Genomic DNA, 21,812 nt, shown 5'->3' on the forward strand with positions numbered 1-21,812 from the left:
ACACACATATTTCTATGAATGCTTATTTATTGTGACAGAAATTATGTAGCAGACACAATATTTATTTGGCATTCATGTATCTAGGGAACTAAAACTAATTTTTTAAAAAAAATCTATTTATTTATTTGAGAAAGAGAGAGAATGGGTACGCTAGGGCCTCCAGCCACCACAGATGAACTCCAGATGCATGCTCCCCTTTGTGCATCTGGCTTACGTGGGGCCTGGAGAATTGAACAGGGGTCCTTTGGCTTTGCAGGCAAATGTCTTAACCATTAAGCCATCTCTCCAGCCCATAAAACTAAAATATTTTAATTCAAACATTTAAAATTCCAAAAAAGATTCTAGAACACCATGCATGTCTGTACTCTGTACTGGATTTAATGCTGGAGGACACTTTCAGCTTCCTGAAATACTTGGTAGGAAAACACTGTTAGCTAATTTGTACTACATTTAACTCCACAGTAGCAAATTGTTGGCAAAAGTCTTTTGCTTTGGCTAGTACTCAAGTTGATTAAAGTCCTGACTCAGTCTTGATTGTTAGTATAAATCACAATATTTGTGAAAGACATCCTTTTGTAGTAGCAACATTTCCTTGAAAATTATGCTAATGACCATCAAGGGACAGGGCAGCTCTTAAATAAGTAGTTGTTTGGACATCTGGAAAGAACTCAAGCAAATTGAATCTGCTGAGTGTCTATCCCCAGTGTAGACTGCCCATCTTATTGATAACATACATCACAGCAAGGCAGTGCCAGCAGTGTTCATATTAATTGTGGGTCCCCTTTAGAGTAGTGCCTATGGGCCACTTAGAGGACAAGCTTTCTAAAAAAATTATTATTTCTTTAGCAAAAAGATAAATATACATACAATGCTTAATAATTACTTCTGAAACTGCATCCTTTGTCTGGACTTGATTTTTTAAAAAATTTTTTTGCTTATTATTTATTTATTTGAGGGTGGCAGACAGAGAAAGAGGCAGATAGAGAGAGAGAAAAAAATGGACACGCCAGGGCCTCCAGCCACTGCAAAGGAACTCCAGATGCATGCACCACCTTGTGCACCTGGCTTACGTGAGTCCTGGGGAATCGGGCCTCAACCCGGGGTCCTTAGACTCCACAGGCAAGCACTTAACTGCTAAGCCATCTCTCCAGCCCTGGACTTGTTTTTTTAATTTTTTTTTCTGAGGTAGGGTCTCACTCTGGCTCAGGCTGACCTGGAATTCACTATGTATTCTCAGGTTGGCCTAGAACTCACGGCAATCCTCCTACCACTGCCTCCCGAGTGCTGGGATTAAAGGCGTGCACCACCACGCCCGGCTTGGACTTGATTTTTAATGAAAATAATTTCTAGTATTTAATTTTCCATGTAATTAAAAAGCAAAGCCATCCTTTCATTGCAAGTTAGTTTTCCTAACTACTTACTTATACGTCTTAACAGAAATAACAAAGATAGAGGTCTGGGGAGATAGCTCAATCAGTAAAAGTTCTTGTTTTATGAACATGAGATCCTGAGCTCAAGCCCCAGGATTTATATAAAAAAATCCAGATTTGCTATCTCAAAAATGGTGGGTGATGTTCCTAAGACAGTGGTGGAAGACTAAGAAGAGGAGGAGGCCCTCTGGCTTCCATACTGTCTACATGCATTTGCCCCTGTGCACATATGTACATCACCCTGCACCCCCAGACTGGATGGACCTTTGCTCCTTTACTTCAAAGTCTTTCAGTTCTGAGATGTTTTGACAATCATAGGGACATAAAGGTCTTTATTTTTGTTCAAGAACAATTTTGGTGGATTTTGTGCATGAACAGACAAAGAAGTAATTAAATTACACAAGCAGTATCTTGTCTTTTATGTTATAAGAATAATTTTATACACTGCAGTCATTTTCTCCTTGAATAACCTTTTGTTTCTGTCTGTAAGCCTTGAATCACAATCTGGTTTAATTGTTTTTCCCCTCATTAGGGTACTGCTGCTGGTGCAGAAGATTTATCCACGAGTTCAAGCTAGCAAGGGTTTCAGCAGCCTCCAGACGTCTGTTCAACACCTGCTGAACACCCTGGACTTCCCAGCTCACGGTATCCCATTTCATTCTCACTGTACTAAGTTCAGTGTCACAAAGCCCATCAGAGTACGCAGCAGAGCGTGTAGATGATTTTATTCTTAGATGGGCACATATGTTATCAGTAAATCTGTGTTTCAAGTTGTAATGTAGAGAAAGGAAGAAACTGCTGAAAAGAGAATATGAATTTCTGGGACTTTTTTTTTTTTTTTTTACAATAAAATGATCTTTCTTAGCTTGTCAAATTATGTTTATACTTGGAATAGGAAATAAATACCAAGGTAAGCCTCAACAAACAGAATTCAACCACTAATTTTTGGAACAAAAGCCTATACTGAGTTACAAGATTTGTGCCCTTGTTTATTTTTATTTTTATTTATTTGCAAAGAGAGACAGAGAGACAGAGAGGGAGAGAGGGAGAGAGAGAGAGAGAGAGAGAGGAAAGAGAGGGAGAGAATGGGCACAGCAGGACCTCCTGCCACTGCAAATGGAACTCCAGCCCCACCATGAGCCATCAGGCTTTGCAAACAGTTGCTTTGAACCACTGAACCATCTCTCCAGCCCTGTGCCCTCATTTCTGAATTTTTATTTAAATTAGAAGAAATCTTCCATGGGTAAAAACAGCCTCAATGAACTACCTTGAAAATGCATGATGGACATCAAAGGATAAATAATCGATTGCGGAAACTCAATCACCCCCAGTAAGACCAAGTTCTGCATATTGTTTGTGAGTCAGAAAATGTCACCTCTGAATAGATGGAATGTCATTATCTCCTAATCACATGAAGTAGTCCTTATCTCCTAATCACATGGAGTGGATACTGGCAGGCAGACACAAAGTTTAGAGCCATGCGGAAGAGCTCTCTATACCCTAAGCACACAGGGGTTAGCACTGACCTCCTCTGAATGAATTTAGAGTCATGCTTTCTCTTCTGAGTGTACCAGCTTGTAAATATGTAGATTTATCAGTCTGGATCATAAAGCAAGCATTCTGAGAACATGGGCTGAAGACAACATAATTGTTCATTATGTTGTTTAAAATAACAGTTTTCATAAGTTGTTGAACAATTGTCACTGGACTGTCCATCATACAGTTAGATACCAGTTTCTACTAGTCAAGAGATTTTTTTAAAACTTTTTTTAGTCTGTTATTTCATATATGTATCTAATTTATTTTTTTAAAAAGTATTTATTTATTTGCAAGCAGAGAGAGACAGATAGAGAGAATGGGCATGCCAAGGCTGCTAGCCACTGCTACCAAATTCCAGTGCATGTGCCACTTTGTGCATCTGGCTTTTACATGGGTACTGGGGAATCAAACTCAGGTTGTTTGGCTTTGTAGGAAAGTGCCTCAACCACTGAGAAATCTTTCCAGCCCCTAATTTACTTTTTATTAAGGAGCAACTTTGTATTGTATGGACAAATCATGTATTGGTTCCATTCCCCTCCTTGCTGCTCCCATTCCACTGAGCGCCCTCCTCAGTGGGGTTGTTGGTGTTCACCATGGGGTGGGCTATGGGTTGTGAGTTGAGAGCAGCAGTCAGTTATTGGTGGGGATGGGGTCCCTGGGGCAGGTAATGACTCTGGATACTCCTTCCCACCCTGTGTCTCTTACCATCTTTCTGCCCTCTCTTCTGAAAATTTTTGTAGCTAAAACTGTAGAAGCAATGACTAGCTTGCAATATTGATCATTGTTAGTTGCCATGGTCTCCTTGGACATTAGGAAAGGCCTACAAGGTCCAGGCCACACAGACAGTGAGCGCACTAACAAGCTGAATGACTTCCTCTGAGTCTTTTCATATTTGTAGTTTTATAGACTTGAGAGCTTCACGTTTCTCCTTACCATTCTTTTCCTTTTCATCTTCAGACTCACACCTTATAATTAATATCAAGCAAAGTGATAAAGTCAAGATTTTTTTTCCCTAAGAGGACAAAAGCTCATCCAAGCCTTAGAAATCAGAAAAGCAAGAAGCACTTCTTACTAGCTATTAAGTTATTAAGTCTATACTTAATATTCATCGTACTATATTCATCAGCATAAAGGTAGCAATACAGATACCTCCATGTGTGTTGTTCCCCCTAGTCATTAATCCCAAGCAGATCTCTACTTGTGCAGAAATGTCCTGGCCTTTAAAAAAATGCCACCGGTATTTCTGGGACTCTATCAGGGAAGTAAACCCTGAACAACCACACTGACTCAACAACCCAGGAGTCTCTGGCCCAAGTACAGATGCCGTGCTTACCATGTTGGCTGGGCTAGCCTGTGCCTTGTCTGCATGGAATTCAGCAGTATTTTATTTATTTATTTTTTATGAGAGAGAGGGGGGGCGGAGACAATTGGCACTTGAGGGTCTCCAGCCACTGCAATCACACTCCAGACTTGTGGGTCACCTTGTGTGCTTGGCTTACATGGGATCTGGAGAGTCAAACATTGGTCATAGGCTTCTTAGGCAAGCTCCTTAACTGTTAAGCCATCTCTCCAGCCCTCAGCAGTGTTTTTGAAGGGTACATTTCCCCCCCTTGGTTTTATACTCACTTAAGATGTAGTGAGGTAGTATGTCATAACAGAGTTGTTTGGACCCCGTGTTAAGTATGACAAGGCTAAGATAGCTTTGTAGGTCTTGCAGCACTCTTTCAAATAAAATAATAGCACTTATTGTGCCAACACTAATTGCATTGTTACCTTAAATTCCTCTCATTATGAAAATAATCCTGTGAGATGCAGTTGTTATGCCATTTCTCAAAGAAACCGGGACAAAAGGAGGCTGGGAATTTGCATGTGTTATGAGCAAGGGGCTGAGTATAGGTCCAGGATCTATTTGTTTTTCTCCAAGGCTGAGTCCCTTGAGCTCCTTTAACAAATGGCCATCCTCACACTTTCTCTGTGGGACACAGACACACTTGACTCCGTGGTTTCTCTCTGGGACAGGCAAATACCTGCCTCCATTATATATATATATTTTCATTTCAAGTGTTACAAGGAAACTCATTTCTTTGTATGCTGAGCAAGAAATTAATGATGGAAAAAGAGACCTGGATGATGAAATATGGTCATTTTCATATCTGTGGATAGCTTTTCATTTTTGTATATTTTATTTTTATTTATTTATTTGAGAGAGAGACAGAGAGACAAAGAGAGAGAATGGGTGCACCAGGGTCTTCAGTCACTGCCAATGAACTCTAGATGCATGTGCCACCTTGTGCATTTGGCTTATGTGGGTACTGGGGCATTGAATCTGGGTCCTTTGGCTTTGCAGGCAATTGCCTTAACCGCTAGGCCATCTCTTCAGCCCATGGATACCATTTTAAATATGCCTAACTCTATTGAAATCAAAGAAATTAAGTCTTACTTCTTAAAGGTTTTAACATTTTACATTTCATTTAGATCTATTTAGTATAGTATTTCTTCCCAAATACTTTATAGTCCTTAGTGGCCTGAGGGGAAAGTTTCTGTTTAACCTAAGCGTCAAATCTGACATTGATGACATAAAGTTAATTTCTATTAGTTACTCACTTTAATAGCTGATGAAAAAGAGAAACTCCATTACCACAGAGTGGACAAATGTCAATTGACTTGCTGAGCATGTCCCATAGCCGTTCTCAGTAAGATTTCATCTTGGAAAAATAGTTTCAAATACTTTTCCATGAAAAAAAAAAAAACCACACAAATGTCAATAGATTTCTACTTTTGATTATTCACTAAATGGGTATTAATAAGTAATGGGTATTACCTTAATTACTTTATGTTGATTTTTTTCTGGGTATTTTTATGGTTGGCCTTTTAACTTGCTGATACTTGTTCATGGGTAAGGCAGTCATATTCAACTGCACAGTGGTCAGAGCCCAGGGAAATCCACTCCACTGAACAGGAAAACCAAACAGTCCAATATGATATTTACTAGGGACCAAGGTGAGTGAGTTAAACAGGACGGACACAGAAGGTAGCCACATGAGTTTTGGATTCTGGGGTATTCTTTTCTATACCCGTATTAATTTCAATAAAGAGCATGAGAAAAGCAGACATGATTGTACAGCTCTGTACTTGGGTGTTTCAAGAAGGCTCTAGGACACACTACCTAGAAAGAATGGAAGAACACTGACACTCACAATCATGTAGCCAGTGAAAGCAATTGGCCAGTGTTAAAAAGGAAGGCAGGACTGGAGAGATGGCTTAGCAGTTAAGGAAGCTTGCCTGCCAAGCCAAAGGACCTATGTTCAACTCTCCAGGTACTATATAAGCCAGACACACAGGGGACACAACTCGCAAGGTCACACATGCACACAAGATGCTCACGTCTGGAGTTCCATTGCAATGGCTGGATGCCCTCGTATGCCAATTTTTTTTTCTCTCTCTCTCATAAAAAAAAGAAGGAAAAAAAAAAAGGAAGGCATTGAAATATTCTGGACTATTGATAAAAAAGTGAGTAGTGTCTGAAAAGCATTGGATTTATAGTGTTTTCATTTATGGAGTGACTAAACAGTGTTCCTTGCCAGTTTTTCTTGTGTATGCTTTCATTATGCAACTTATGCACAAGCTGATCAGTTGACCCTTCTGACTTCCAAGGTGTGGTGGTTTTATCCAGGTGTCCCCCATAAGCTTAGGTGTTCTGAATGCTAGTCTTCCCAACTGATGACAACTGGAAATTAAAGTCTCCTAGAGGCAGTGTATTGTTGGGGGCGGCCTTATGGGTGTTATATCCAGTTTCCCCATGCCAGTGTTTGACAAACTCTCTTGTTGCTATTGTCCACCTTATGTTGGCCAGGGGATGGCTCATGTCATTTTCCCCTGCCATTGTGGAGCTTCCCCTCGAGCCTTTAAGCCAAAATGAACCCTTTTATCCCCCAAAGCTACTCTTGGTCGAGTTATTTCTACCAGCAATGCAAACCTGACTGCAACAGTAAAGTTGGTAAAGAGGTCTGATTTCTTATAGATATCTGACTGTATGGCTTTGGGATTTTAGGACTGATTTTCTAAAGGAGTGTGAACGGATTTGAAATCTTGGCCTAAGAGACACCTTGCTGTGCAGTAAGTACAGCTTGATGGACTATTCTGGTCAGAGTTGAAAGACCTGAATGCAGTAAGAACTATGGACTGTGAGGTTTGACTTATGAGGTCGAGAAAAAGCTTTGCCCAGACTTGGCTAGAAGTGGTTTGTGTGAGAGGCTTGCTATTATGCTCATGCCCTGAGAATCTGTACAACATTGCAGTGCATAGAAACAGATTGGTGTGAGTAAAAAGATATGGCACAGAAATAAAATCTTTGGGCTGAAGCTTCTGCCTGTTCAGTTGAAATTATATGAGAGTTTACAACCTTTGAGGTTGGGTCAGCTGACCTGCGGTGGGGCAACAGGAAGAATACAGACTCTTTTGAAGGGGTCTGAGTGCTTATAGAGTGCCCTGTTCCTCAAAGTCTGCTTTATTCCCTCCTCCCCTGACCATTAACAAATTGGAAATGCAGGAAAGAGAGGGTCATTGAGTTTACAACACAGTCTTGTGTTTTGGAAACAGCCATGGGCAGTGTGAACCAGGTTTGCTGGATGCCTTCATAGAGACCTGATGGAGCCGTGAGGATGAACCGTGGATTGTAGTGGAGACCCAGTGGAGATGCTGGGACCACGAGATGGCTGCCAAAGAGAACTGCCGGTCCTGGATGGAGTTTTCCAGGACTGTGAGTAGCCTATCTGGAGGGGAGGAATTGGAACTCTGGAGACGTTTTGCTGGTTAGAATTATTGGACTTGGAGACTTTCCATTGACTAGAGTTGTTAGACTTGGAGCTACAAAGTTTGGTGTTTGTCCTGTTTAAATCTTGTATTGATTGAATATTTCTTTGCTATGCCCAATGCCATCTTTTGTAGTGTGAGTGTTTATTTGTGCCATTATGGGCTTAGGGTGATTTTTTGGTATTATGGCTCAATTAAAAGACCTTGGATTATGGGGAATGTTTGAACATCATCAAGATTGATAAAAACTATGGGAACTTTAAAGATGGACTGAAAGCATTGCATTTTATACCATGAAAGGTTATCAGTTTATGGGTGTCAGGGGCGGAATGTGGTGGTTTGATTCATGTGTCCCCCATAACCTCAGATGTGCTGAATGCTAGGTTCCCAGCTGATGGAGATTTGGGAATTAATGCCTCCTGGAAGGAGTATTTTGTTGTGGGTGGTCTTATTGGTGTTATAGCTAGTGTCCCCTTGCCAGAGTTTGGCACACAGTCCTATTGTTGTTGCCCACTTTATGTTGGCCAGGGGGTGATGTCCACCCTCTGATGATGCCTCTCTTTGTTCTGCCGTGGCAGAACTTCCCTTCAAGTCTGCAAGCCCAAATAACACCCCAGCCCCGCAAGCTGCTCTTGGTCGGGTGATTTCTGCCAGCAATGAGAACCTGACTGCAACACAAGGACAACGTGATGTTGAAGTAGATCTTCACATATGGTTTCCTTACATCCAGCTTAGTAATTTCCTTCCACACTCTGCACCTTCTTATCATTTCAGAAAGCTCAGCACAGTTCGTTTTACATTAGGCAATTTCCTTCACAGCTGTACTCACTGATCACTGGCTGCCTTCTAAAGGACAGAAAACACAGATTAGTGATGTAAATGCTTCCTAGAGCTACATTTTTTAAGCAACCAGAGTCAAAAGAAAGAAAGGATATCCAGTTCCAGTGACCCATAAGTAGTTTCATTTGGTTAACAAATGGCATGGTATTCAGTCTTCATTAGGGAATTTAAGGATAATCTATGAAAATGTGTTTCAGGACAAAGTAATGTGGTGGCTTGATGAATAGTGAGAACAATGCATTTGATCATTTGGATCATTGTTATTGTAATTAGTAGGCATCCTATGAATATCTTAAATGCTTCCAGTGAAAAGGATGAGAACATTTTCTATGAAATGTTTACATTGTTTCCCAATTAATTTGGCTTGGGGTGGTTTTTGCTGAGAAGCAACAGGTCTTTTCTTTCGACAATGTGTTCAATGCTTATCTAGATGTCATTCCTGTAGGTGATAATGCAACACACGTGTGGAGTGAGGATGACAGACGGATACTGTCCCCAAGCAGCCTGGCTGCACAGTAAGTCTTTGTCTCCAAGGTTAATTGGATAAATAAACAATCAAAACAGTTCATTAATATCACCCTCCTATCACTATGTAAACCAACAGCATAGAAAGATCACAGGACATGTCAAAATGTTATAAAGTTAGAACTAATTTTTTGGCATTATTTAATGTAATTCAGATAGCACAACATGAAGAGCTCTTTTTCAGATCTCAAATTGCACAACTTTATCTAATTTACCATGGCTGAGTGGGGGGCTTTATGTCTATAGGGAAAATCTTATGCAAGGTCCAATTTTCAGACTCTGTTCAGGTCTTCTTCTGTGAAAAATATACAAGAATCTGTTCTAGCCTGCTCAGCTGCTGCAGCAAAAGGCTATATAGATGAGGCAGTTGACAAACAATAGGAATTTATGCTTTCCTTCTGTAGGATGGCAAGTCCAAAATCAAGATGGGAGCTGACTTGGCGTTTGGTGACAGTACACCTCCTGGTCTATGAATGGTGCCTTCTTTCTTTTTCCCTTCTTTCCTCCCTTCCTTTCTTCCCTCCCTCCCTCTTTCCTTCCTTTGCACGTGTGTGTGTGTGTGGTACACCAGGGTCTTTTGCTACTGCATTTACCACTTTGTATCCAGCTTTTGTGTGGGTGCTGGGGAATCGAACTCAGCCACCAGGCTTTGCTAAAATGCACCTTCAGGCAGACTCCCATGAACCTTTAAAAAGGGCAGGAATCCCACTCATGAGAGTGCTCAAGGTCCTCCAGGGCATCACTCTCTAAAATCACCACTGGGAATTAGCATTTCAATATATGAAAATTTGAGAATACAAACATTCAGGCCATAGTGATATCCAATTATTTTTTTTCATTACTGTCTCTTTGGGCTTTTAAAGAATCAAAATATTTTTTTATGCCTAATCAAGGTAATGCAAAATTTGTTTGCTTTCAGTGTTTTTTTCTGAGAAGGCAAAATTGATTATAATTTAATTTTAGACTTTCATTAGGATACACAAATGCCCAGGAATAGGCTATGGAGATAGCAGCAGTGATCATGGCGTCTAAAGACTATAAATGTGAACTGAACCCTGAAGTAACTCATAATTAGAATGCAAATGCACACAGCTTTCTCTTATAGGTGACTGAGGTAAATTCCTGTAGTTCAAGAAAAATCCAGAGACTACATGGCCTGGTAGCCAAAGGTTGACTCAGCCTGATAAATTATACTGCAGTGGATCTTTGACTTCAGTCACCCAAAATATATATTTGTACTAGTGGACGTTTGTACACGTAAAAGCACAGAGGCAAAAGATGAGGAAAATTGATCAGTGGTACTAAATGATACTTAGACGGGAGCAAGAAGCTCTGGTGTGCTACTGCATGGTGAGGTTGGCAAGAGGTAGTAATAATGAACTGTACATTTCAACAGCTAGGAGAAAGGATTTTGAATATATTTGCATATATACATATATCATATATATATATATATATATATAAAATATTTTATTTATTTATTTAGAGAGAGTGGGGGAGAAAGAGACAGAGAAAGAGAGAGAGAGAAAGAGAAAGATTGAGAGAGATTGGGCATGCCAAGTCCCATAGCCACTGAGAATGAACTCCAAACACGTGTGCCAGCCTGTGCATCTGGCTTTATGTGGGCAGTGGGGAAACAAATGTGGGTCCTCAGGCTTTGCAGGCAATTGCAATTGCCTTAACCATTGAGCTGTCTCATCAGCCCTTGAATGTTTTTACTATAAAAATGACAAATATGTGAGGAGACAAATACATTTAAAATAATCTAAACTTTATAAATGTGTATTGAAATATCACAAGGCATTTTCATAATTTATGCATTTGATTTTATGTATCAGTTAAAATAAACTTAATGAAAAAACAAAACGAAGACTTATTTTAACCATTAGTCTCTCTAAAATGGAATATGTTTAGTTTATTGTAAGCTGTCTGTTACTTAACGAAAGCTTCTTCGAGCTTGTGTAAGTTCTAGGTAAGATCTGACACAGCCACCTCCTGTTTGTCCTGCCATTTCCTGCTTCCTGCATCGAGGCTAACGCGGGTGCTCCTCACACAGCAAACGGCTCTTTGGGCAATGTCACCCTAGCATGCTTCACATAGTTAGGCCTCTTAATATACTTCCTATGTAATATAGCTATTCTACATAACAATCATTTACTTATTTATTTAGTTTTTACAGTAAAACCTGTTTGTTGACATAGGGGGATGCTTCCTGCTGAAGCCAGGACTCTCCAGCAGAGGCTGAAGGTGTTCACAGCATTAACAATACGCAACACTTCAGCCTGTCAATTCCTCAGCAAATGGCATTCGGTGCTGGCAGCTAGCTGACTGTTTATTGGGAAGAATTCAACACTTGTAAGGTGGCTCTTCCTGTGACTGGGAAACTTAAGGAGCTGCTTATCTCTGGACTTCCTCTCTGTTCCCACTTGGCAGTGGTCACAGTGCAGCAGTGGTGGAACATGATAATAAGAATTTTGGTCTAGCCGGGCGTGGTGGCGCACGCCTTTAATCCCAGCACTCGGGAGGCAGAGGTAGGAGGATCGCCGTGAGTTCAAGGCCACCCTGAGACTACAGAGTTAATTCCAGGTTAGCCTGGACCAGAGTGAGACCCTACCTCAAAAAAAAAAAAAAAAAAAAAAAAAAAAAAAAAAAAAAAGAATTTTGGTCTAGAGTTTTCTAATGAAATTTCTCAAAAAAAAAAAAAAGCTATCCACTGGGGCTTTGGAGGCAGGAAGCTTGGTGGGTAAAGAGCAAGCATTAGGACCCAAGGTCAGATACGCAGAACCCACGTGACATAAGGAATGACATGGAGATACTTGCCTGTAATCCCAGCTTGGAGGAGGCAGAGGCAGGATACCCAGGGCTTGCTGGCTAGTTTGTTTGGATGGGTAAGTGAGTTCTGGATTCAGCTAGAAACCTTTCGTCAAAATAAATATGATGGAGAGCAATTGAGGAAGACATCTAATCTAACACTGGCCTCTGGACCTCTGGCCTCCCCACTCATGTATGCTCACATTTGGACATACATGTCCACCCAGGCACATGCAAATACACAGGCATGCAAATCACACACACTCATACAAAATTTAAAAAAAATTATTCAAAATTTTATTTATTTACGAGGAGAGCAAGAGAGGATGAATGGGTGTACCAGGGCCTCCAGCCATTGCAAACGAACTCCAGATGCACCCACCACTTTGTACATCTGGCTGTATGTGGGTACTGAGAAATAAAACCCAGATCATCAGGCTTTTCAGGCAAGCACCTTAACTGCTGAGCCATCTCTCCAGCTCCTAAAACTTGTTTTTTGTTGTTTATTTGAGAGAGAGATAAGGAGGGGGGGGGAGGGAGAATGAATCCATAGTGTGCATCATTTTACACATGCATGTACATGCGTGGTGTGTGCATGTATATATCCAGTTCCTCATTGTGTGGGCACATGTATGTCTGTGTGCTGGTCCATGTGAGTGTGTGTATGTGTGTATGTGTGTGTGTGTGTGTGTGTGTGTGTGTGTGTGTGTATGTGTGTGTGTGTGTTTGTGTGTAGGACAGAATTCCACATCAAGTTGTCCTTAATTTTTTTTTTCCCTCTGCTCTGAACATAGGGGTCACTGATTCTGTTACACGAGCTAGCCAGTAATTGCTAGGCATGCACTGGTCTCTGCCTCCCCAGTATTGGGATTACAAATGTGAACCACCATGGTTGGTATTTTGCGTGGGAGATGGGATCCAAACTCAGTTCCTCATGCTTACACAGTAAGCACTTTGTCAAGGAGCTGTCTCCCCAGCCACGTAGCCTACTTTTTGTTGTAAGCACTCTTAGGAAGAGGGAAGAATTATTTTATACAGAATAATTTAATTAATAGTTTAAGGACTCATGGATGTTTATGTCAAAGCAGGAGCATATATACATATAACCTTAATTTTTTAAATATAACACATTCATCATAAAATGATATTGGCATCAGATGTTTTCTACAGAGGAGAAAGGCTTAGATGGTTATTTTCAGGTCACTTTCAGGCTCAACAACCCTCTTTTCTGAGCTAGACAAGATTCTGTGAGAATCTCTCATTCCAGTCCACTTGGAAAGTTAGGCCAACATTTTGCTGCTCAGCACTGCACCCTGGTGGAACAGGCTCTGGGCTATTGCCTGACAGAGGAATCCAAACAAAAAGAAGAAAGTTTAGCATTGAGAAGAGTGGGGAAAGGTGAGAGATATGAGGAACTAGCTCGACATGTCCCACTCCAATCTACTTTACTGGTGATTGTCAAATAAATGGCCAGTATCTTTTGCGGCTGCCTTCTTTAAGATATGCACTTACCTACTTAGTGGCTTGCAAAATGTAAAAGCTGGGTACCCTGTGAGGTGGATGGTGTCAGGGAGAGCACAAAATAATCAAATCATTCCTTCAACTTGTTCACAAGAGACAAGCTTACTTTGAAATTTACACACTTGTTACTATAGGCAAATAAAATAGGTGGATTTCTCCCAAAAGAAAATAGATGTACAAAATCTTCAGTTATTTCTATAGATTTTTAGACATTTTTAAAAAATTTTATTTATTTATTTGAGAGAGACAGAGAAACAGATAAAGAATGGGAGTACTAGCGCCTCTAGTCACTTCAGAAGCATATACCCGCCTTGTGCATCTGGCTTATGTGGGACCTGGGGAATTACACCTGGATCCTTTGGCTTTGTAGGCAAGTGCCTTAATTGCTAAGCTATCTCTCCAGGTCCTATATCCACAATTAAAAAATACTTCTATTTATTTGAGAGAGACAGAAAGAGGGAGAGATGAAAGAGAGAAAGAGAGTGAATGAATGAATGAATGGGCACACCATGGCCTCCTGCTTCTGAAAATGAACTCCAAATGCATGCTCCACTTTGTACATCTGGCTTTATGTGGGTAATGGGGAATTGAACCTGGGTAGTTAGGCTTTGCAGGCAAGAACCTTTGACCACTGAGCAATCTCTCTAGCCCTGTTTCTATAAATTATTTTCATAGTTCCTCTTGTCTCTTTTTTGATATTTTGAATCTTCAGAGACTTTTTTAGTTTGCCTTTTTAGAATCTTTCTAAAATGGCCTCCCATTCATTTTCTTCAACATTATTATTATAGCTATTATATATATTCAAAACAATGGCTCAGATTTTTTAATGTCTAAGGACAGTATTTTGAGTACGTTGGCCATGATATCCTCAACTTGACTTGCTAATATCACGATTAGCCTACACAACAAAGTTACTTTTATAAGATATCCCATTCCTGTTATACGGTGATTTAGAGATCTTCCTTATAGATACTTTTGCTCATTCAGGTCATAAAAGCTAGCCTAAGTATATATTCTCCTGTCCATCATTTGTAAATTGGCAAATGGCATTGATTATGTACAAGGATGAACGTTAGAAAATGGCTGTCTAAAGCCGAAGGTCTCAGGCAATCAAATATGCTGTCACTCAGACTCTCTAGTCAAGGAAATACCTAAATAAAAGCAGAGGGTTTTGGAATGGTTACTTTAAAAAAAAATCTGGAGTTTGTGAGCTGAACTTAAATTCTAGTCGGCTGTGTCACTACAGCCCCATCTTTACTGCCCAAATAGACTTTTCCTGTCATTTAAAAAATTTAAAGGGTCATTGGTGTTGCTATCCCACATGGGCATCCCGCGAAGCTGCTTTAATATTAGTGCAGAGCTCCTCTATACTTACTACCTATTCCAGGGTAAGTCTCTTCCACTAGCATCTCGATGAAAGGTGATTTAAACATCTGGTAGACTAGTTATTAGAGATTTTGCCTGTTGTGTGATGCATTTCAAAGTAGATGGCCTCCAAAAAAGCATTAGCATTTCCATTTTAGGTACACAAAATGCAACAGTAGATAGCCAGTCAAGAAGTCTCACGATAGACATGCAGCCTCATGCCGAAGTGACAAGGCTCACCTCTCTCTGTCTTTCTCACTCTCAAACACACAGACCACACACACACAACAACAACAAGAACAACAGCAACAACAACAACAACAAAAATCCCAAGCTATGTCTTCACATGGCAACCCATCTGAAAGGCCACAGGAGAGTAGTAAACTTGAGAGCTATATTCAGTAAAATAACCTAACCTAAAGCTCATGACCAGAGAAGAAGCAAATTCTCAGAGAATCCAGAGGTTTGCATGGCTTGGTGAAGCAAGATATTGATTCCACAGGGTTTCAGTGCCCAAGCCAACCGCAGACAAACAGCCCAGCACTGATGATCACATCAGTGTGGCTTTGTGGTTTTCCATGACTTGCTTTTTCCAATTTTGCAGGCTTCTGATCCTGGAGAACTTTGAAGATGCCATCTTAAACATGTCATCCAACAGCCCTTATGTTCCTTACTTGACATGCATAAGAAATATGACTGATGACTTGGCCAGGGGACCACAAGGTAAGACTCTAACATTGCCCATGGTTAGTTCTTCTGTTTATATAAATATTTTTATTTATTTGCAAGAGACAGAGACAGAGATGGAGAGAGAAGGAAAGGGAGGTAGTTAGAGGGAATGAGCACGCCAGGGCCTTTTGCTGCTGCACATGAACTCCAGATGCATGCATCGCTTTGTACATCTGGCTTGTCATAGGTACTGGGGAACTGAACCCAGGCTGGCAGGCTGTTCAGGCAAGTGTCTTTAACCACTGAGCTATCTCCCTAGGCCAGTTTGTGCTTCAGTTCTGAAGGGTTAAAACATGTGCTTATTAAAGAAAGAAGATTTAAAACAAAACCTTATTTTTCATATGTAACAGCTTGGTCAGTTGTGTAAGAAGTGAGCCAGTAACTAATCATATTATTATTATGTTATTCTGTTGCTAGGAGTCACCTAACACCTTTAATATAATGAACATACCTGAACACACTTTAATATGATGTTCTTCTACTGGGTCAAGTTGTAATCTAGACAAACTTCCTAAGTTTTCAGAGTCATTAGGAACTAATATCACTCTTGGTGACATTTTGTATGTCTTTTACATCCTAAATTGTTAAAAGATTAAGAATGACATTGAAGAGTCTTAGTGGTCTACAGAGATGGCTCAGTGGGCAAAGAACTTGCTCTACAAATGCAAAAACTAGAATTCAGGTCTCCAGCACCTAAGTGAAATGTAGTGTGTGCCTGTAATCCCAGTATTGGCAAGGAGGAGACAGGAATCCTTGCGGTTCATTGGTTCATTGGTGAGCTCTCAGGTTTGTGAGAGACTGTGTCTCAAAAAATAAGTTGGGAAGCAACTGTGAAAGACATCTGCCACCAACCTCTGGCACGTTCACATGTGCATCTGAGTATGCATGCATGCACTCATGCACACCACACACACAAAATACAAGTGAAATAAAATAAAAAGTACCAAAGCCCACACACATTAAATAAACAAAGGCATTTTTGTGGTAGGCTACTTTTAAAATATTTTTTGTTTATCATTTTTATTTATTTATTTGAGAGTGATGGACAGAGAGAGAAAGAGGAAGAGAGAGGGAGAGAGAGAGAGTGGGGGGGGGTTAGAGAATGGGCACACCATGGCCTCCAGCTGCTGCAAATGAACTCCAGACGCATGTGCCCCCTTGTGCATCTGGCTAACGTGGGTCCTGGGGAACCGAGCCTCGAACCGGGGTCCTTAGGCTTCACAGGCAAGCGCTTAACCACTAAGCCATCTCTTCAGTCTGTGGTAGGCTACTTTGACTCCCTACAGTCACATTATTTTCAAGTTTATGCATGTGTGGCCAAATTATAAAAACATCATTTAAACCAATATTTTAAAAAATTAATTAAAAATATTTTATTAATTTATTTGAGTGAGAGAGAGAGAGAGATAAAGAGGAAGGGGGGAGAATGGATGTGCCAGGGCCTCCAGCCACTGCAAACGATCTCCAGATGCATGTGCCATCTTGTGCATCTGGCTTACATTGGTACTGGGGAATTGAACCTGGGTCCTTTGGCTTTTCAGGCCAGTGCCTTAACCACTAAGTAATCTCTCCAGCTCCCAAATTTCTTTTTAAAGATAAAGTATTTTTCCACAGTTTCAAGAGTTATAGTGAAATACCAAATTTTTTTTGAGACTTGATAATGAGCAAATAGCATGACGCATATGTCATCCTGTTGTTTGTTTACCAGATTGGAATGGTCTATAGCTGGGTGTGGATATTTCCACACAGGGACTATACAACCTGTTCTCCCCAAGTACTGCCACTTACATCTCAAAATCAGAAAGAGGGCTGGAGAGATGGCTTAGCGGTTAAGCACTTGCCTGTGAAGCCTAAGGACCCTGGTTCGAGGCTCGGTTCCCCAGGACCCACGTTAGCCAGATGCACAAGGGGGCGCACGCGTCTGGAGTTCATTTGCAGAGGCTGGAAGCCTTGGCGCGCCCATTCTCTCTCTCTCCCTCCATCTGTCTTTCTCTCTGTGTATGTCTCTCTCAAATAAATAAATAAAAAATTTAAAAATATATATATAGCAAAAATCAGAAAGAAAGGCATTGTTTCATTCACAAAGAGCCAAAACTGTGTAGCACCTTTGCCAGAATTTTTTTTTACCTCAAAGTAGCATATCTTTGAATATTTTAGTATTTTTGTTATTTTTTATTTATTTATTTGAGAGCAACAGACAGAGAGAGAAAGAGGCAGATAGTGAGAGGGAGAGAAAATGGGCACGCCAGGGCCTCCAGCCACTGCAAACAAATTCCAGATGCATGCTCCCCCTTGTGCATCTGGCTAATGTGGGTCCTGGGGAGTCGATCCTCAAACCGGGGTCCTTAGGTTTCACAGGCAAGTGCTTAACCGCTAAGCCATCTCTCCAGCCCTCTTTGAATATTTTAAAAATAATGAACAGCATGGTCCACATACATAGTTCATGGGAAGGTTAAATTTTCACTCATTTTGTATTTATATTGAGCTAGGCTATTATCCTAAAGAAAATCTTAGTAATAAGTCAGGATAAAGGTGTCTTTCAGATGTGCTTCCCAAGTAACCTTGTAATTCATACACAGTAATTCTTTCCTCCTTTACAGAAAATCTCAGACTTCTTCAGTCCACAATTCGCTTCAAAAAATCTTTTCTTCGAAATGGTTCCTCTGAGGACTACTTCCCTTCATTTCCTGAAGTCCTGAAATCAAAAGTAAGCCATGAAAGCTATATGTGTATATATCAACACTTTCTGTAATGCTGTAAGACACCTTCAGTGACAAAGGTGTTAGGCATTGTGTAATGGTTTTGGATTTTGTTCAATGGAGGTCTGTGTGTAAAAATTTATAGGACCCTAGTTATAGTATTTGCATGCAGATAGGAATGGCCAGTAATATAATTTTTATTACACTTCAGAACTAGAGAAGAATTTATAGTATGATTTCTAATGTGACATACCTTTTGTCTTTAAATCTTTAAAACCAGAATTTTGAAAGTTAGTATTTTCACTTCATAATATACAAAACTCTTAAAAGCTAATTTACCTGTTCTTAGAAACCAATGTCATATTCAAATGTATTACAATGAAGGGGAAAAATGAACAAAAGATAGAAAGTTTGTAAGTTACAATCAGTTCACGTTTCTTTGTTTATTATTTTTATGCTCATTGTTTGATGAAACCTTTCCTTAGGCAAAGGCAAGCATAGGTCTATCTACCCCAAATAGAACTCACATGACAGACCAAAGAACAATTGCACAAAACCCAGTTTTGGTGAACTAGGGAATTTATTGGGGCTACTTACAGCTCAGTGACTGACAGTCAGTGTATCACCACCGAGCCCCACCCATCCTGGATGGTGGCAGCATAGAGGAGTCTCTCCTAGTTAACCTTCTACTTCCTGTAGGAACTAGTTTTTCTCAAGACCATTGGAAGGACCAATAGCTGGGATCTCATAGGAGGGTCTTTTGAACCTGCCTTCCTCCATCTACAAGGGAGTGTCAATAGATCCATTACCAAAGCCATAGAAACTGGCTATCATTGAATTGTTCGCTGCCCTCACTACCAGACCAAAGCATTCTCTATGCCAACATGGCATCATGTTATGCCCAGAGGAAAAGCGCCAAACAACAGTGAGGCATATAGTATACAGGCTATTGTGAAATTCATTTCCAAAGCAATTCCTGTTAAGTTTCGAAAACAGCTTTCCTTGTAAGAACAGCAGTTTAATTGGATTTATGTAACCAGGGATAAAGTAAAATTAGAACTAGTTTATTCAGGGCAAGCAAGATGATTTGCTGTACAGTCAATATGGTATAATTAAGCAGGCATGCAAAACACTCTGTCCATGTATATTACAAATAAATGTGCTGGTTAGATTACCTACCTTGTAGCCCTAGTATTCCACATGAATCAAAATTTTAGATCTGCTTAATTTACCATTATCTTAATTTGTGTAAATGAGAATGAAGTTATGCATTCACCAGGAACATTCCTATTCATCATTCAAGGACAAGTTTAAATGTCACTACTTCATTAATATTAAAATATCATTTTTCAGTCTGGGAAGATGGCTCAGTGGTTTAGAGCTCTTGCTGCTTTAGCATGAGGGCCTCTCAGGCTAAAGACTGCCAAATTCAACCCCCTAGAGCCCGTGTCCAAAGCTGGGTGTGCATCTGTAAGTACAGTCTGTTTGGGGCCGAGGCTGAAGGATCTCTAGGGCTTGCTGGGGAAAAGCAGCGCCAGGTTGAGGGAGAGACCCATCTCAAGGGTGGAAATACACAGATGAGCAATGGTCTCCACTGCCCTCCACATGCATATGCATAGCACTTGCACCTGTACACACATGTGCATACATCACACATTTCACATGCCATATATACCCCAAAATGAAGAATTAAAAAATATCACCTTTCTCCTGTTTCCCAACCAGGGTGATGAGTATTATCTGTCCTCCCATAGTAATTATCCATTTATTATTTCCATCCATCATCTACACTTCCATAATACTAAGTGACTTACTTATAAGATAGTCTCTAACTCCAAAGTGCTTATAATCAATCCAAAGGAGGAGACAGAAAGGCAGATCAGTAATGATAACATACTGAGGAAAGTGTGGCATGTAGATAGACAGGATTCTGCATATGCAGTATTATCTAACTTGGATTGCAGGGGGTGGGGTGGAGGGAAGAGCTTTGGAGGAGGAAGTAATACCTACTCTGAGTCTTGACGGCTGTGTAGGCATCATGCATTTCAGACATAGAGACTTGTATTTGTAAGAGTCAACGGCATGAACCAGAAAGGCAGGTGCAGGTTACTGGGAGTCATGCAGAGTAGAAGGTGCCTGTGGGAAAGGCCAAAGAGCAAGGCTGAGCCGAGGTTCTGAAGACTGTGCTGTTAGGGAGTCTGAATTTGGTTCTGAACGTTGTGAATTTGAACAAGGCAAAAAAAAAAAAAAAAAAAAAAGATTACATTACATAATGAGTAGTTAAGTGCTCCATGTTCGAAATTGAGCAAAAAAGAGCTGGCCACATGGAGTTAGTATACTGTGATGAGAAGTGAGGTTCAGAGGGTCAAATGGACATCCCCAGATCTTATGATGACATTCCTCATCAGCAGTGAGACAGTCCAAATTGCTACGTGGCTGTCATTCATTGGTGACACTTCCTTCTGTTTCTCAGACTTCTGCTGTAGCCGAACACATTCTGCTCTTGAGCTTGTGTTCATTTCTTCCTTTGTTGACTGGCTTGTCCTGTCTTTTCTATGCTGTTCCTTAGGTAGGAAGAAGGACTTCCTGATTGGGATCTATACAAAAAAATGAATATTTCCTATATCGGGCAAAAATACAGACAATAGCATGTGTTTATTATAACATTTTTACATTTTAAAATAGAGTCTTCCACCCTCTACTTACCCTCCAAGAGCCCAGCAGTGTTGCTGATTATCATTTTAAGTTTATGCTATATAAGTTTCATGATCATGTCAATTCCAAGTCCAATTCAGATGTATTGAGGAATCACTATCTTACCTGGAAATGGAAACACTATGGGTCACTGCCCAGTTCTAGGCCCGAACCTCCACTTGAGAAGGAGACTGGACTTCCATATGATGTTGTGGCAAATCTTTAATCTGAGTTGATGTATATTTTCCCTGTTTGAGACAAGATGTCACTGTACAGCCCAGGATGACCTGGAACATACTATGTAGATCAGGTTGGCCCAGAACTCACAATCCTTCAGTCTCTGCCTCCCAAGTTGTGGAATAACAAGTGTGCCACATTGGGTTCCACTAACAAAAGTATTGAGGAGGAGAATTTAATTTACTCAATTTTTGTGTTGTAAATGGTCCACAAAGCTTCTAAAGGGGTAACACTTGTGTTGTTCACAGAACAAGGCAGTAAAAATATGACCATTGCTCAAAGTCTTTGTGCTTCTCCTTGGTGGATGGGATTCTCAGTGGGCTCCATATTCTTTACCTCAATTTATAATCTTACTTCTGAGAATCAATCCTACTTCAGCAGTGTGGCTGTATTTCATATTTCTCCTGTATTTTCTGTTTCATCAATCAAGGGCTATTCTGTATGGACTTCTACATGGGTTCTCATACATGGATATTAAAATTGCAACTAAAAACATATTATAGTTTCTACTGGGTAAAAATCATTGAAGTTTCCTACATTCTCAAAACTCATTTTTTTTTTTACAAAAACAACATTTATCCAAGAGTATTTTTTTTCTTTGATTAAGAAA

At 40.3% G+C, this 21,812-nt stretch overlaps 1 protein-coding gene across 1 annotated transcript in view; it reads left to right on the top strand.

Moving 5' to 3' along the window:
• Abca12 (ATP binding cassette subfamily A member 12) overlaps window positions 1–21,812 on the top strand; it is a 183,608-nt gene that overhangs the window by 74,698 nt on the left and 87,098 nt on the right. The window contains exons 8-11 of the mRNA XM_045148359.1: window positions 1,963–2,075; window positions 9,052–9,136; window positions 15,448–15,566; window positions 18,173–18,279. Coding sequence (XP_045004294.1) covers window positions 1,963–2,075; window positions 9,052–9,136; window positions 15,448–15,566; window positions 18,173–18,279 — 424 coding nt within the window. The remainder of the gene's footprint in view (window positions 1–1,962; window positions 2,076–9,051; window positions 9,137–15,447; window positions 15,567–18,172; window positions 18,280–21,812) is intronic.

This window comes from Jaculus jaculus, chromosome 4, assembly GCF_020740685.1.
Source record: "Jaculus jaculus isolate mJacJac1 chromosome 4, mJacJac1.mat.Y.cur, whole genome shotgun sequence".
In the NCBI taxonomy this organism is placed as follows: Eukaryota; Metazoa; Chordata; class Mammalia; order Rodentia; family Dipodidae; genus Jaculus; species Jaculus jaculus.